We start from the raw sequence: 17689 nt of genomic DNA on the forward strand, positions 1-17689 counted from the left end.
ATCATTAAAATGCTTTTAAGTAAGCTGAATGCAAGTCGCGAGATCACCATACTTGATAGAGATGCTTATTCGGTGGGTCATATAGGACCGAATGGTACTTATGAAAGTTTGTTCGCCCTTGCGAGCGACAGCAGAATAGACATTACCATGAATACAAGATATATATACGAATGGTGGAAAATCAAGTATGTCTCTCAGTAGTTTCCAAGAAAATAATTTTAAAAATAATAATTTATCTTAATTTTTTAAGAGGAATCCTCAAGTATCCTTCTTCAAGAATTCCTTAAAAATCTAACTAAATTATAAATTTCATATATTAAATAGATTTATATCCATGGATCAAATATATGTGATGCATTATATATATATATATATATATATATATAAAAGGAAGGATTAATATATATGTGATATATAATAATCTTCAAAAAATATTTGTAGAAACTTATCTCTTATTACGTTGTTTATTACTCCTTTCTCGGGATAATAAAAATTAAATAATAAATAGCTATATAATAATAAAAAAAGGAAAAGAGAGGTAAGAGAGAGAAAAATATAGAGAAAAAGTGGAACTTCCTTCTATATGTATTGCATAGCAAATGAAAACTCCATAGACGAGATTAAAAAGTATAATATTTTATTTATTTTTAGATACGTATATCCCCATATGAGATTAGGATTTTGCGTGATTGCGCAACCAAAGAAACCGAATTCCGAATTTATCAAGATAATAACTTTTCTATCACCGGAAGTAATGGTAGGAATAATCGGGATATGTTTACTAACTTATATAGTTTTTGTGAAAAGCGTGGGATATGTAAAGACTGGACTAGAGGTGATAAGACTCATGGTCTGCTTAGGATTTTTATATACACCCAAAATGAATTCCGTAAGGATCTTCATATGTATGGTGTTAATTTTGTTCCTTAATATAAATGCTCTCTTCCAAAGTCACTTGTCATCTTTGCTCACTGTGCCGGTATATAATCGCGACATCGACAGCATACAAAGTCTCAAGGTAATGGAAAAATCTCATTTTCTTGATTTTCCTCCTTAGATTTATATCTCAATTCTCGCTAAATTAATAATAAATTTTGTATGTGTAGTGTGTCTTCAATCTTATTTAAATAAATATGCCAAATTATTTTACAAGTAATTAACAAAATGTAAATTAAATTTTATTTAACAGCAGAAGTTCCGTATTTTTACGGATTGTTTCTAACAATAAGATATTAAATTCCACCCCGAAGGGGTAGTTTTGAAAATAGTTACTGTACGATAAATTAATCTCTTACACGTACGTACAAACATACATATACATATCACACGTGTATATGTACGCGCATACACACGTATGATTTTGTCTCTCAAGGCGTATTTGCATTCTCAAATGAATAATCGCACATGAGCGCAAAGGGCCTTGAGGGACAAACTCGCTTTGCGTGTGTGCGTGCGATCCTACATACGTGAGCTTGGAAATGGAGAAGAATGAAAAATGTCACAATTCTGATATTCGATCATCATTTCTCAGGATTGACTGCACCGATTTTATTCAAACTGGTCACAATCAAAAGGTCGTATTCATATTATATGATGAAAGTGCCGTTAGATTTGTGATTACGGCTTTAGTTTCTGAAATATCTTAATTCAAAGTTTATTAGACTCAAAATTCCGGAAAAGCTATTTGGTAGCGTTGCGTCGAGAGCAGTGACTCTCAATGTTTTGATCCCGGTTTTTTTTTTTGTACTTGGCGTCACGACGCTACCGCGTCGCTTGGTCTATGCAGTATAATTAGTTTTTTGCAAGTGAAAGTGTAGAAAAGATTTTAAAAACAATTTTATTGTAATTTAAATGATATATTTTCTATCTTCGATATGATAGTAATTGTTGAAATGAGTTCAGTAAGCTACTAATTGAAGATTATTTAAAATTGTGAAAGATTGTAAATTAATAAAATTCTTTAAAAAAACCTAACATAGATACTATTAAATTAGAGTTATTATATCAAATTACACATATGGGAAACATAAAAAGATATTTATTGAAATTTAATGAGAAAGATATCCAATTTACAATCTTACATAACTTTAAATAACTTTTTATAAAGTTATTGTTTTAAGCGCTATCACATTAAGAATAAAAAAAATAACGCTCAAAAAAATTGAATTGATTTCTAAATCTCCTTTATATTAATAAAACATTTTTATAAGCTTTATAAAATACAAATGTTTTTATAAACTTTACAAATACATCCTCTTATCATTTAGGATCATCTCCTTTATACTATGCATAAATTACAATATTTATTTTAAAGTAAAGCAGCTGTTATATTTGAATTTCAATCACAAACTTTTTATTAAAAATTTTTTAATAAATTAGTATGAATTTAATGATATTTTAATATAAGTAACACATGTTAGTTTAGTTGGTACTTTTTTTTAGGATGCCGGTTACACTTTATACGGACCGAAGTTCTTGCAGAATTACGATCTTGTACTCCAATTGCCCTACAAGAGTGCCGAGTACAAAGATTGCATGGAACATGTCAAAAATTCATCGACTGCCGTATGCCTCGGTGACTGCTCCTATTTGTACTGTATGAACAAAGGTAAAGATTTTGTTAGATCAAAAATGCTGCATCAAATGTTACGATCGTATATCATCCGCGAGAATTGGCCGCTATACAATCGCGTAAACGATATTATACATCGGATGATGCAAGCTGGATTGATTAAGAAAGTTGAAGATGAGATTCTCTGGGAAATGAAACGCGAGGAAGAGAGAAGAAACGATTTAACGAAAAAAAGCTTCCATTTAATATCGCTAAAGCAACTAACGTTCAGTTTTTATATTCTTGGATTTGGACACGTTTGTGCTATTATAATCTTTGTGCTGGAATTGGCAATCGGTGGTTCTTTTCCCGTATGTCAAAACAGGAAAGTGGTCGTGAAGAAAGAAAAGAAGAATACGAGAAAGAAAAAAGAATCTGAAACGGTCAATAAACTTTTGATATTGGCATTAAAAACCGACTTAGAATTTAAAAGAAAACGTACAATTAAAAGATTATATGAACGCAAGGCATACTCAAAAGAAGAAACAGTGCATATCTAAATCATGCACATTGACAGATACCGAAGATCAAAAACGATATATATCAAAATACTAAGTTGTTTTAATCTTGAATTCTTCATAGATCAAGAAAATGAGCGGAATATTTATGACAAAGCCATAGAATAGACTGAAACGTTTAAATCAGAAAGAAAGGAAGAGAGGTAGACCAAATGGCTTGATGTTTGCTTTTTATATTTTGTTTTTTATATTTGATGTCTTTGATGTATCAATATATTACGGAGTTATATCGATTATATCAATATATTTTAAACTTGTATCGATTATACGTAGAAGTAAATTGTACAAAATAAAAAAAAAAGAAATAAAGAAGAGAAAGGATCATGAATGAACGGAGAGATGAGCAAAATATATCGATAATGAAAAAAGCACCGCCTTTTGGTCAATTTTTCATGTTTGATCAATTCTTTCATTTTAATTTAAACAATTTGTTAATCCGGGAGGGTTTTTGTAAAATGAATATGATAATAAATATATCCCTTTTTATAATTTGTATCATATACACAATGATGATATTAATAATAATAATAATAATAATAATAATAATAATAATAATAATAATAATAATAACTACATTACAGTACATGTACGTTATTATATTGTAATTTCGACAATCAAGTATTGATACATTTCCAATAGTCGTATAATACACAATTCTGTAAAGATAATCTTTTCTTAGCTGTTTTATTGAATTTTGACACATTATTTTTATGCGATCGTTGTATTTCCGGCAAAAGTGACAATATACAATTTGTATTTTTAAGTTACGCAATTTCTCTTGCGTAAAATGGAGAGAAAGTAGGAGTAATTTCAGTCGAAATGATTAAGATGAGCATTAACAATATCTTCAATCGTTCCATTTTCTTAGCAAGCCGTTCTCTATCGCTTCGTTCGTAAAAGAGGCAACGTTCAAACTTCTCTAACAATTAAAAGATCTGCGATAATTTTGACTTGTTTTATGTAAATTTGTGATAATTTATGGTAACTCGATCAGGCACATTCGTTAACAAAAATACAGATACCTTCTTTATATAATTCAAACTCGCTTTATCGATTAAGGCTAGTAAGAATTCGATCCAAATTCAATCGTCATTGAAATACAATAATTTGAGTTACTCTCATCTGTCCGATTTGCGTATAGATACACGGAGTGCCGCGCTAATGCTTCGCATGAATTTGGTGCGAGGCACTGCCGTGTCTCTTGATGACAACCTTTTTCAATAAAACTCTTGTACATATAATTGTAACATTTTAGAATTATATTGTTTATTTTGCGCAATTTCATAATTTATATTATATTTTGACTTAATATAATAGGTGAGTTCTTGGTGTTTTAATATAACAATTTGTCAAACGTCTTATATAACATGATATTTAACGAGTTTTATATATTCTAAATATTACACACAATTTACAAATATTATACAATTTATATATTTTTATCTAATCGTCAGATATCGTTGCAGTTATAGCGGCATCATGCGGGTAATATCTCGCCAGCATTTCGTTTGGCACATAATGCGTGTCTTCAAATTTACAAAAGTAGCGCCCTATTTCGTTATTATCGATCCATTTCGGCGTTATTTCAATTATAGCATCTAAAGTAAAAAGTAAAAAATAAATTAATATATGGTAAACTAAATAACATATATAGATCAAATAAGATTATATAAATAAAGAAATGATTATATATAAAATATAAGACAACTAAAGTATAAAAAGAATAAACATCTAAAATATCTAAAATAAATCTAAATAAAATAAAATGTCCTGATTTTATGTTATATATAAAGAGGCGAGTTCGTACAATAAACAAATGTAATTTAAAATAAAAATTTAAAATGATATTCATACCCTCTTCGACGTAACACATTTCGTTATTTTCAGTAAGGATTATGTAATGTGTTTGCCGTTTTGTATTACTAAAATTGCTACAGATCTTTAATGGCAAAACAGGATCTGATAATTTGTTTACGGAGAAATTAACATTACGTCTGTCCACATATCGGTGCCATCCGATTATCACGCCGGCAGAATTATCCGCAAACTCATAAAATTCTTTTTGATTATGTGTTACGACCATTCCAACTGCAAATTTTACTTCCTTCGGTCTTATATTTGATTGTTCTATTTCATTAACGTGAAAACTGAGCTGGAAAATGTAAAATCAGATGTTAATGGATATCTCTTCTCAAGTAATTTCTAGAAATGGAATTTTGTAGAAAGCCTTTCAATTACAGCTAATTAAATTATAAATAATTATAATTCATATATAATTGTATGCGTTATCAGAGAGAGAAATGTCAGGGATTTTTTATTATTATTATATATTAATATGTGATATATATAATGCTAAAATACCTCTTTTAAAATCGTACTCCAGACGTATCCAAATACCATTTCCTGCGGCATAACCATTAAAGTGTCATTACACCATTCCAAATTTTTTACAAGTATTTCTAGCATCTCTATCAGTATCTGAAAAAAGATGTAATATGTGAACAGAGCTCCTATTACAAATAGAAAAGAAGAAATTGTATATTTTTCTGCCTATATAAAGTGTTTAATTGGCTCATATCTTTGTCAAGGTGTTACAAGTTTAACAAATTGATCAGAGTTAAATTTATAGAAAAATCATATCATATGAGTAATACCTCTTTAGCTGTTACTGCAAAAGGTTCTCTAGAACACCGTTGCTCGATGAGACAATCCGGGAATGTCTTAAAACTTATGTTAAAACATCTTACATCTTCTAAACTACTCGTGGCACTATAAACAATAAAATAAATTACATATGTGTGTGTGTATGTATAATAAGAAGAAAACACCGACAAACTTGGATAACTATTAATCTAATATTATACTTACTATTTTGGTTTCCAAAATATACATATACGGGAGCAATGTGGCAACTTTCTTACATCGCAACGTAAGCCAAGTCTCCTCGCCACACTGTGATATATTAATAATAAAACTATTTCTTGGCCATATTTGTTTTCTAAGACCTGTGTCAGTAATTACAATACAATAAATTAATTACAGAAAAAAAGAGAAAGAAGGAGTGTTTTTTACATAATAATACGAATATATTATCATGTTTAAGGCATAATTGGACATAATTTCAATGTATTATAACATAAATCTTTAATAACTTACATTATCTATACACAGGTATTCCAAATCTGTGTTTTTCGATTTGTTTGGTCTGAAGTTTAACTTGTCGAATATATATTCATCGAGTGCATCCATAATCTGCGTTCCTTCCATTTCATCCCAATGATTATCGTCGATGTTATTGTTTTTCCAATAGACAAAATTTTCAGCAGACGTCGAAAATATTGAATGGTCGGGGTGTTTTTCTCTGAGGCAATTCAATACTTCTAATGCGATATTATCTAGTGACGCTTTTACAAATGAATAAAATACATCCTTTTGGGGTTGGAACCATTGCGCTACAATAGTAGCACCCCGTTCCAAAAGCTGCTCTCTGAGAGGTTGTTCTTGAAATCTTTCCCACTTCTCATTCACCAAACATTGCCTCAGATAGTGAAACAATTTTATATTACAATATCTTTCCGTTAGATCGCAACCCGCTCTTCTGAAAAATTTTTATACATATATATAAATATGTGTTTATATATATATATATATATATATAGGTATATTAATATATATAGATATCATTTATACATGTTTTATATATATATATATATAAATATATATATATATATATATATATATATATATATATATATATATATATATATATATATATTAAAAACGTTTTAATTTTGTACCTACCGTGGAGATTGGGCAAGCAAGCTTTTAATCTCATCCATAAAGAAAGAATTATTTACAAAATTATCAGGCCTACAAATTATTTCATTTAAATGTTTATCCAAATAAAAAATTTGTTTAAAATGTGTGAAATTATCTATTGAAGCATTGAAGTTATAGTAATGATCATGAATTATTTGAGACACGTAATTCCGTAATTGTCTCGCACAATTAATGCCCGTTTCCATAAAGTTTAAACTTTTTTTATCCTTTTGTTCGTTTTCCTTAGATATCTTGTCACAAAGTTTCTTCGCAGAAGGCCACCTAAAATTAAAACGAGAAATACTTTAATAAACTTTTGAAAATTACATCAAACGGTGTTATTGCATCAATAATAAATTTTCAGAGGAATAAATTATTTGAAATATTCAAAGTATCAATTAAAAAATCAATCTTCTTATCTCTTTACGTAGAAAACATAAATATGCAGAAAAATATATAACGTACAATCTTTATCAATTTTCAATTATAATTAAACTTTACACTAAGAATGTACATAATAATAGTAAATATATATATATAATGAACAATACAAAGCAGTATTTACATTACTCCATTATTTGAATCTTATTACGTAATTATTATATAAAAAATTACTTAGCACTCTCCCTCTCTCTCTCTCTCTCGCGCGCACACACAAACACATTATTCTATATTCATAAAATAAGGTTACTATATTAAAATTAATAAAACAAAAAATAATTAAATTAACAAAATAAACATGTAAAATTTGTAATTTTCAAGATTTCATTTCTTCTTATTATTATATTATCAGTATATTATATTTATTATATTTATTATTTTACTCAAGTGATACATTGCGCGATTAATGGAATAAAATTACAAAAAATGCATAAAACAAAAAATTACCTCTGAGAAAGCTTTTTTTCCCAATACTTGTCGTATTTGGCTGCCCACTCGAATTGTTTGCACGTGCATCTAAAGTTAATGATATCCTCAACACTGATATCATTATAGCTAAGAATATGAGCTATCAACTCTTCAGGTAAGCACATTATCGAAGCCATTACGAAAAGAATTCAGTAAAACACTGCGAAAAAATGTAATTTAAGATAATCACAACTATTCTCGCATATAATTAATTCTCTATGAGAAAGCGCACACGAAATTTACTCCAGTACAGTTGCTATGAGAGTTCTCCACACTTTGTTCACCCTCACTCTGGACTGTATACCTGCAGGTTTGAAAATTTTGAACATTCTCCCACCGCAATTGTCACATGCTTATGAAAGAAAACTGAAAAGATACTTTCTCCCACCACAATATTCACGTGAGCATGCTTATAAAAGCAAACCGAAAAGATACGGAAGACGATACTTTCATTCTCCACGTGCACCTTTAAGATAAGAAAAGATAGGAAACACATTTTCTCGAAATCTATTTTTAGAAATCGGCATTTCCTTGCGATAAAATATTTGATCATTGATTCTTTTATCTCGATATCGACCATCTCTAAAACTCACGTGTAACACATATAGGATTCTAAGAAAATTCAACAAAATGTACGCATAAAGTAAACGGTTTCTAGAAAAAATAATTTTAAAAAGAACTTTCTCTTTTATGGGCATAAAATTTCTTTCGAATTAAAAGGAAGGGAGAGAGTCCTTCGGATGATAAATCGGCACATAAATCTTTTGTTCAATACATATGTTTTCGCCATAGAGGATCAACGTAGTATCTTTTACCTGCATGCAAGGTAGAAGATAATCTTAAATATTTTTAGGATAAGGATAAAATATGTAAGATAGAGAATTATCTTAAATATTTTTAGGATGCGATAAGTGTAAAATATGTAAGATAGAGGATTATCTTAAATATTAGGAAATAAATAGGAAACGAACTATTTACTTTACTAAATCTAATCATTATATCTGCGCTCTGTCCCTCTATGGCAAGAACATATGTGTTAAACAAAAGTTTTTTGTACAGCGCACAGAGATAACGATTAGATTGGATAAAGTAAATAGTTCGTTTCCTATTTATTTCCTAATATTTAAGATAATTCTCCATCTTAAATATTTTACCCTTATCGCATCCTAAAAATATTTAAGATAATCCTCTATCTTACATATTTTATCCTTATCCTAAAAATATTTAAGATTATCTTCTACCTTGCATGCAAGTAAGATACTACGTTGATCCTCTATGGCGAAAACATATGTATTGAACAAAAGATTTATGTGCCGATTTATCATCCGAAGGACTCTCTCCCTTCCTTTTAGTTCGAAAGAAATTTTATGCCCAAAAGAGAAAGTTCTTTTTAAAATTATTTTGTCTAGAAACCATTTACTTTATGCGTACATTTTGTAAAAGTTGAATTTTCTTAGGATCCTATATGTGTTACACGTGAGTTTTAGAGATGGTCGATATCAAGACAGAAGAATCAATGATCAAATATTTTATCGCAAGGAAATGTCGATTTCTGAAAACAGATTTCGAGAAAATGTGTTCTTTTTTTTCCCATCTTCTATTGTCTTAAAGGTGCATGCGCAGAATGAAAGTGTCGTCTTCCGTATCTTTTCGGTTTTTTTCCATAAGCATGGTCACGTGACAATTATGGTGGGGGAAGCTGAAAATTTTCAAACCTACAGGTATGCAGTCCAGAGTGAGGGTGGACAAAGTGTGGAGAACTCTCATAGCAACTGTACTGCAGTAAATTTCGTGTGCGCTTTCTCATAGAGAATTAATTATATGCGAGAATAGTTGTGATTATCTTAAATTACATTTTTTCGCAGTGTTTTACTGAATTCTTTTCGTAATGGCTTCGATAATGTGCTTACCTGAAGAGTTGATAGCTCATATTCTTAGCTATAATGATATCAGTGTTGAGGATATCATTAACTTTAGATGCACGTGCAAACAATTCGAGTGGGCAGCCAAATACGACAAGTATTGGGAAAAAAAGCTTTCTCAGAGGTAATTTTTTGTTTTATGCATTTTTTGTAATTTTATTCCATTAATCGCGCAATGTATCACTTGAGTAAAATAATAAATATAAAAAATATAATATACTGATAATATAATAATAAGAAGAAATGAAATCTTGAAAATTACAAATTTTACATGTTTATTTTGGTAATTTAATTATTTTTTGTTTTATTAATTTTAATATAGTAACCTTATTTTATGAATATAGAATAATGTGTGTGTGTGTGTGTGTGTGTGTGCGCGCGCGCGCGCGCGAGAGAGAGAGAGAGAGAGAGAGAGAGAGAGGGAGAGCGCTAAGTAATTTTTTATATAATAATTATATAATAAGATTTAGATAATGGAGTAATGTAAATACTGCTTTGTATTGTTCATTATATTTACTATTATTATGTACATTCTTAGTGTAAAGTTTAATTATAATTTAAAATTGATAAAGATTATACGTTATATATTCTTCTGCATATTTATGTTTTCTATGTAAAGAGACAAGAAGATTGATTTTTTAATTGATACTTTGTAATACTTTGAATATGTCAAAAAATTTATTCTACTGAAAATTTATTATTGATGCAATAACACCGTTTGATGTAATTTTCAAAAGTTTATTAAAGTATTTTTCGTTTTAATTTTAGGTGGCCTTCTGCGAAGAAACTTTGTGACAAGATATCTAAGGAAAATGAGCAAAAGGAATCAGAAAAGAACGAACAAAAGGATAATAGAAGTTTAAACTTTACGGAAACGGGCATTAATTGTGCGAGACAATTACGGAATTACGTGTCTCAAATAATTCATGATCATTACTATAACTTCAATGCTTCAATAGATAATTTCACAAATTTGAAACAAATCTTTTATTTGGATAAACATTTAAATGAAATAATTTGTAGGCCCGATAATTTTGTAAATAATTCTTTCTTTATGGATGAGATTAAAAGCTTGCTTGCCCAATCTCCACGGTAGGTACAAAATTAAAATGTTTTTAATATATATATATATATATATATATATTTATATATATATATAAACATGTATAGAAATGATATCTATATATATTAATATACCTATATATATATATTCACACACACACAATATATATATATATATATATGTATATAAATTTTTCAGAAGAGCGGGTTGCGACCTAACGGAAAGATATTGTAATATGAAATTGTTTCACTATCTGAGGCAATGTTTGGTGAAAGAGAAGTGGGAAAGATTTAAAGAACAACCTCTCAGAGAGCAGCTTTTGGAACGGGGTGCTACTATTGTAGCGCAATGGTTCCAACCCCAAAAGGATGTATTTTATTCATTTGTAAAAGCGTCCCTAGATAATATCGCATTAGAAGTATTGAATTGCCTCAGAGAAAAACACCCCGACCATTCGATATTTTCGACATCTGCTGAATATTTTGTCTATTGGAAAAACAATAACATCGACGATAACCATTGGGATGAAATGGAAGGAACGCAGATTATGGATGCAGTGGAGGAATATATATTTGACAAGTTAAACTTCAGACCAAACAAATCGAAAAACACAGATTTGGAATACCTGTGTATAGATAATGTAAGTTATTAAAGATTTATGTTGTAATACATTGAAATTGTGTCCAATTATGCCTTATACATGATAATATATTCGTATTATTATGTAAAAGACACTCCTTCTCTCTCTTTTTCTCTGTAATTAATTTATTGTATTGTAATTACTGACACAGGTCTTAGAAAACAAATATGGCCAAGAAATAGTTTTATTAATAATATATCACAGTGTAGCGAGGAGACTTGGCTTACGTTGCGATGTAAGAAAGTTGCCACATTGCTCCCGTATATGTATATTTTGGAAACCAAAATAGTAAGTATAATATTAGATTAATAGTTATCCGTGTTTGTCGATATTTTCTTCTTATTATACATACACACACACACACATATGTAATTTATTTTATTGTTTATAGTGCCACGAGTAGTTTAGAAGATGTAAGATGTTTTAACATAAGTTTTAACACATTCCCGGATTGTCTCATCGAGCAACGGTGTTCTAGAGAACCTTTTGCAGTAACAGCTAAAGAGGTATTACTCATATGATATGATTTTTCTATAAATTTAACTCTAATCAATTTATTAAACTTGTAACACCTTGACAAAGATATGCGCCAATTAAATACTTTATATAGGCAGAAAAATATACAATTTCTTCTTTTCTATTTGTAATAGGAGCTCTGTTCACATATTACATTTTTTTTCAGATACTGCTAGAGATGCTAGAAATACTTGTAAATTTGGAATGGTGTAATAACACTTTAATGGTTATGCCGCAGGAAATGGTATTTGGATACGTCTGGAGTACGAATTTAAAAGAGGTATTTTAGCATTATATATATCACATATTAATATATAATAATAATAAAAAATCCCTGACATTTTTCTCTCTGATAACGCATACAATTATATATGAATTATAATTATTTATAATTTAATTAGCTGTAATTGAAAGGCTTTCTACAAAATTCCATTTCTAGAAATTATTTGAGAAGAGATATCCATTAACATCTGATTTTACATTTTCCAGCTCAGTTTTCACGTTAATGAAATAGAACAATCAAATATAAGACCGAAGGAAGTAAAATTTGCAGTTGGAATGGTCGTAACACATAATCAAATAGAATTTGATCAATCTGCGGATAGTTCTGCCGGCGTGATAATCGGATGGCACAGATATGTGGATAGACATAATGTTAAGTTCTCCATAAACAAATTATCAGATCCTGTTTTGCCATTAAAGATCTGTAGCAATTTTAGTAATACGAAACGGCAAACACATTACATAATCCTTACTGAAAATAACGAAATGTGTTACGTTGAAGAGGGTATGAATATCTTTTTAAATTTTTATTTTAAATTACATTTGTTTATTGTACAAACTCGCCTTTTTATATATAACATAAAATCAGGACATTTTATTTTATTTAGATTTATTTTAGATATTTTAGATGTTTATTCTTTTTATACTTTAGTTGTCTTATTTTAATTATTTTTTTATTTATATATTCTTATTTGATCTATATATGTTATTTAGTTTACCATATATTAATTTATTTTTTACTTTTTACTTTAGATGCTATAACTGAAACAACGCCGAAATGGATCGATAATAACGAAATAGGGCGCTACTTTTGTAAATTTGAAGACACGCATTATGTGCCAAACGAAATGCTGGCGAGATATTACCCGCATGATGCCGCTATAACTGCAACGATATCTGACGATTAGATAAAAATATATAAATTGTATAATATGTGTAATATTTAGAATATATAAAACTCGTTAAATATCATATTATATAAAATTTTTGACAAATGTTATTTGGCTAATAATAATTATTAATTTCATATTTAGTTTTGATACTTAATTTTTTAATATTTTTTTAGGAAAATTATTTGTTGAGGTTTTATTTTTTAGAAAAATGATTTTGTGAGAGAAAATTATTGAGGGTAAATTACTTTTAAGGACTTTCTTCATTTAACATTTTGTTGCATACAAAGTAGAATATTTTTTATGTACGTGGCGTATTTTTTCTTATCTTTGTAAGGATTTTTTTAAAGGGATATACGTATTTAAGTTATTCACGTATTCATGTACATTGATTCACAGTCGCGTAATTCGCATTCATTCGATGGTTATTTCGATACGTTATCTGCGACTCTTATCGATGTGCCGTATTAAGTTGATTCATAAATGAATAAAACTTAATCTACGATAAAAACCATAATGCCGCCAATTCGCATGATAGTCATCAGAGTCATTACCGACCTTTCATTGGACTTCCAAAGCAATCGCCTTTCCGAAAACAATCAAGCAGTAAGTTCCATTATTTTTTTATCAATTTTTTTTTCTTTATATTTCATCTCTTCTGATATATGTCCTATGGGAGATATAATCTCTTATCTAATTAGATGTTCATACCCATGCCCAAACAAACACATACACACATACACACGCACACATATACACACATGCTCATATGTAATTATTAGAGAATCATACCTAATTATTATCTATTAATTGATTTTTTCGTTGTAAATTACGTTAACTACTCTTTTCTGATTAATAATATATTCACTCAGTAATTTTAATGAATTTTTGCATTCTATTTAATTAACTCCTTTCACCATCCTTACTTCTGAATCGCATTAAGTCCTCTGTCTCGAGTAATAAGGATTAAATTCCTTTACCAAAAAGGAATCATTGAATGAATATAGGGACATACCATAAACGGTGTAAAATCTCTCTTTGATTTTTTCGGTCTCTCTGACGGTTCGCTCGAACCGAGGTATCCGGACCTGCTCTCGGAAAATGATTGTTACGCCCTTTCTTCTTCCTTTCCTCCTCGGGCTTGAACATAATAATGTTGCACAATTTTTGTTATTTATCACTGTAGCAAGATATTATCTCGCTTCCGTATGTCCATAATTTAGGGGGCGTAACATTCATATGTAATTATATGTAATTATATTCCTATTAAAATGTGATGCTCTATTATCTCCCTTTATCAGAAACATACGAAAATGCGAATCACATTTGTCATCAGACTATCACTTAATCACTGTATTCTTATTATATACTATTGTGTGTATTATATACTATTGTGAAAGTAATAAGACAACTGCGCATTAGTACATTTATGCATTTATTATATTTATTATATTTATTATATTTTTTATGCATTTAGTATATTTATTAGTATATTTATTACAAAATCCTTTTTTAGATAAGAAATTAATAATATGCATACGCAGAAAATAATTCATAAAAAGAGAAATGTGTAAATTATATTATTGCAACAAATACAGGACATACAATGTAGAAGAGCGAAGTCAAATACTTTTTAATCTGTTCCATCGCTTTATTATCGATGATGAACCCGCTTATTATACCGACATATTCATTTATTATGTCACATCACATACGTCGAAGAAAGATATTATTATAGATACATTTCTTCCGATGTCATAATATTCTTTTATAATTATAGCTTTTAGCATGTTATCTTTTTACCCAAATAAATGAAAGTATAAAACACAGTATTATACAAATTAAAATATGGCACATATACACACGTGCGCTTATCTGAATAGAATCGATCAACTATGTAATTTTTTTTTTATAAAAGCACGACATTATGGGTATGCTTGACATTCGATTCTCTTCCATCGGAAGAGCAAAGTTAGCAGATTTTCTCTCTGTAAAAAGAATTTCTTCTCAAGAGTTTAATATTCTATTGTTATATAGTAAAATTTTAGAAAGTATGTCGAACGTGTCTCTCTGTGTCCTCTTCTCGTTATTAATTGTCGGCATATTTCCTCTCACTATTAATAATAATCGTCATCAAATAATTATATTGTCAGAAGAACGGCCTTCCTATACAGATTTAATAACATCGGTAAGTTAATTTTCAAAGAATATGTAGATATAAAAACTGAAATATTTTTATTTATTATAAAAACGACTCTATCCGCGTCATACACGTTTATCATTGTATATTATTATAAATTATCATATAACAATATCATTATAAACTTGTGGAAAAAAATTATTCCTTTTTTATTTGTAAGTACATAATAACATTATCTCAAGACATTCTCTCTCTATTAATGTAAATTTATATTAATTTCATAGGTATTTACTTTAATGAAATGTCTACCAACGGTATCTCATTTGACTTTACTGCTGGGCGGAGATTATAATGAATTTCTTGTACACTCATATAATAATATGATACCCGTAGCATTGATAGATGAAACAAATCCACGATTTGCTCTCCGGAAATTTACCCTGTCAAGATACTCCGATTTAATGTTCAAGAATTACAATTTTCTTCGAGCGCATCATTTCGTGTTTGTGACATCTTCTCAATCCCTCTTGCGAGCTCTGTTACAAGTAAATAATAATAAAACAACTTAATAAAGATATCATTTTATGAAAAAACATATATAATAATATCGAATACCTTAAAACTGATAATACAAAAGGGATGTGATTCTATAATATATAAAATATAAGTCGAAAATATACAGTAAATATAGTAAAATTTTATTATATAAAAATTTGTTTTTTAAAAAAACAAATTTGATATTCAAATAGGCATACATCTTTTTAGTCTTAATAGCCTAAATTATATGTTACTTTTACTTACATTTATATTTCTTTTGTATCAGTTTTGATAGCTTACTTTTGAAGATGATAAAAATTTATTTTGTTTCTCCTTCTCCTCGAATCTTTATATTTCAAACTAGGCAATTAAATATTAATATATTCTGGGTAATAATACAAAATATACAAAAAAATGGCATCACTGTATCCATGTTTAGTTAACATAACAAGAAATTTTTTGTAAATCCTTGTAGTAAATTCTATTAAACGTTCTAGTTATAAAAAAACGAGTCTTATCGTGATAACTAGAAATTCTGCTTGGTTTAACCAAAATGCCTTCTATCAGATATGTCTTCTTGATACAATCAAACGATTTTTCTCAGTGCGTTTACTATAAACAATTAAATTATAAGAATATGAAAAATATCAATATATTATAATTGATTAATTAAATAATATAACTCAATTCTTTTAGTAAATGAAAATGATAATTATATATTATATATTCTTTTTCTTCACATAGAGAGCAAAGGACTCGCCATGGGCGAATCCAGATGGATTTTATATCCTAGTCGATAAGCAAACCGAGACTCGGGGTTGTATAAATGCTCGCTCATATCTCTGGACAGCTTGGGAATATGATTTGCTCTCGGTTATATTCATATGCATCGATCCAAATGATGGAATTGTTCTTTACACGTTTAATCCGTATTCGAACATTACGCCAGACAGCTGGTACGAAGTAGAACGTATCAAAGGGCGAGCGGGCCATCCATGGATAATATTGAAGAGGAAATTCATACTCGGTATCTCTCTTTTTCTCACTATCTCACTTTCTTCTTTTTCTCATCTAAGGAAACATATTAGCGCGCAAATTAAAAATTAAATAAGTTGAAATTTGGCTCGGATAATAATTAAAAATTATATCGATATTGGCAAATTAGAGCGACAGTGCGATAGTTGGAACGCAAGGAGGAACAACTTTCTTCTTTCTGATTACTCGTATATTTCAAATTAAAAATAATTACATTAACAAAAAATGAGCATTTTGATTCATTTTTGATCTCTCTTCAGCGGGACGTTAACAATATGCTTTACAAAATATGGTACAGTGATCTATTAAATTATAAAAATATATGTCCTCAATGCATACGTAACGTTAAATCTCGCAGAGATCTGGTAAACACATTGTTTCTAATAATTCTTCAAATTATTGTAATTGTAATGTGCTAAATTGTTATGTCCTAATAAATCAGATTTCGCGCATTTTAACAAATTTATAACTGTCTGCTGTTGTATATATCTCATGCTGACTTGAGATATACTTGAGATATGCTTACCAGATTTGTGCGAGATACAATTTAACGTTACCTATGCGTCGCGGACATATAATTTTATAATTTAATGCGTCACCGTACAAAATTTTGTAAAGTATATTGTTAACGTCACGCTGAAGCGGGATCAAAAGATAACCTAAAGCATAAGTTTTTGGTTAATGTAATTATTTTTAATTTGAAATATACGAATAATCAGAAAGAAGGAAGTGTTGTTTCTTCCTTGCGCTCGAATTACCGGGCTGTGGCTCTAATTTGCGCAAATTAATTTTCAATTATATAAAATA

General features: G+C 28.9%; 3 protein-coding genes across 4 annotated transcripts; 2 read left to right on the top strand and 1 right to left on the bottom strand.

The window, feature by feature from the left end:
• The first annotated feature begins 9 nt into the window (after positions 1 to 9).
• LOC145963996 (uncharacterized) lies at positions 10 to 3111 on the top strand. Its single transcript, XM_083086351.1, has 3 exons — positions 10 to 185; positions 652 to 1018; positions 2443 to 3111. Exons 1-3 carry the CDS (start codon positions 10 to 12, stop codon positions 3109 to 3111), a joined length of 1212 nt encoding a protein of 403 aa, XP_082942477.1.
• Positions 3112 to 4460: 1349 nt separating this feature from the next.
• On the bottom strand, positions 4461 to 8100 carry LOC145964199 (F-box only protein 21-like). The gene is made up of 9 exons (XM_083086672.1): positions 8090 to 8100; positions 7837 to 8017; positions 6931 to 7230; positions 6286 to 6727; positions 5998 to 6134; positions 5784 to 5898; positions 5491 to 5607; positions 4984 to 5281; positions 4461 to 4727 (listed from the first exon to the last, which is right to left on the bottom strand). Exons 2-9 carry the CDS (start codon positions 7992 to 7994, stop codon positions 4573 to 4575), a joined length of 1722 nt encoding a protein of 573 aa, XP_082942798.1. The 5' UTR covers positions 7995 to 8017; positions 8090 to 8100; the 3' UTR covers positions 4461 to 4572.
• Positions 8101 to 9596: 1496 nt separating this feature from the next.
• LOC145964119 (F-box only protein 21-like) lies at positions 9597 to 13280 on the top strand. Of its 2 annotated transcripts, XM_083086538.1 has the most exons (9): positions 9597 to 9650; positions 9723 to 9903; positions 10548 to 10871; positions 11041 to 11482; positions 11634 to 11770; positions 11874 to 11988; positions 12165 to 12278; positions 12488 to 12785; positions 13034 to 13280. In XM_083086538.1, exons 2-9 carry the CDS (start codon positions 9746 to 9748, stop codon positions 13186 to 13188), a joined length of 1743 nt encoding a protein of 580 aa, XP_082942664.1. In that variant the 5' UTR covers positions 9597 to 9650; positions 9723 to 9745; the 3' UTR covers positions 13189 to 13280. The 2 variants fall into 2 exon arrangements, with proteins under 2 accessions (XP_082942664.1, XP_082942663.1); XM_083086537.1 differs by having other exon boundaries at positions 9604 to 9903.
• The last annotated feature ends 4409 nt before the right edge of the window (positions 13281 to 17689 follow it).

Source organism: Camponotus vicinus, unplaced genomic scaffold, assembly GCF_025532165.1.
Source record: "Camponotus vicinus isolate PSW18456_S1 unplaced genomic scaffold, iyCamVici1.0 SCAF_13, whole genome shotgun sequence".
Taxonomy (NCBI): domain Eukaryota; kingdom Metazoa; phylum Arthropoda; class Insecta; order Hymenoptera; family Formicidae; genus Camponotus; species Camponotus vicinus.

Bases quoted from the DNA above. Each gene is read 5' to 3' on its own strand.
- LOC145964199 (XM_083086672.1), bottom strand. From the start codon at position 7,994: ATGGCTTCGATAATGTGCTTACCTGAAGAGTTGATAGCTCATATTCTT. The intron at 6,135-6,285 runs GTAAGTTATTAA...TTACTGACACAG, and splicing joins AATACCTGTGTATAGATAAT to GTCTTAGAAAACAAATATGG. The intron at 5,899-5,997 runs GTAAGTATAATA...TATTGTTTATAG, and splicing joins ATATTTTGGAAACCAAAATA to TGCCACGAGTAGTTTAGAAG.
- LOC145964119 (XM_083086538.1), top strand. From the start codon at position 9,746: ATGGCTTCGATAATGTGCTTACCTGAAGAGTTGATAGCTCATATTCTT. The intron at 9,904-10,547 runs GTAATTTTTTGT...TTTTAATTTTAG, and splicing joins GAAAAAAAGCTTTCTCAGAG to GTGGCCTTCTGCGAAGAAAC. The intron at 11,771-11,873 runs GTAAGTATAATA...TATTGTTTATAG, and splicing joins ATATTTTGGAAACCAAAATA to TGCCACGAGTAGTTTAGAAG.
- LOC145963996 (XM_083086351.1), top strand. From the start codon at position 10: ATGCTTTTAAGTAAGCTGAATGCAAGTCGCGAGATCACCATACTTGAT. The intron at 186-651 runs GTATGTCTCTCA...ATTTATTTTTAG, and splicing joins TACGAATGGTGGAAAATCAA to ATACGTATATCCCCATATGA. The intron at 1,019-2,442 runs GTAATGGAAAAA...ACTTTTTTTTAG, and splicing joins ACAGCATACAAAGTCTCAAG to GATGCCGGTTACACTTTATA.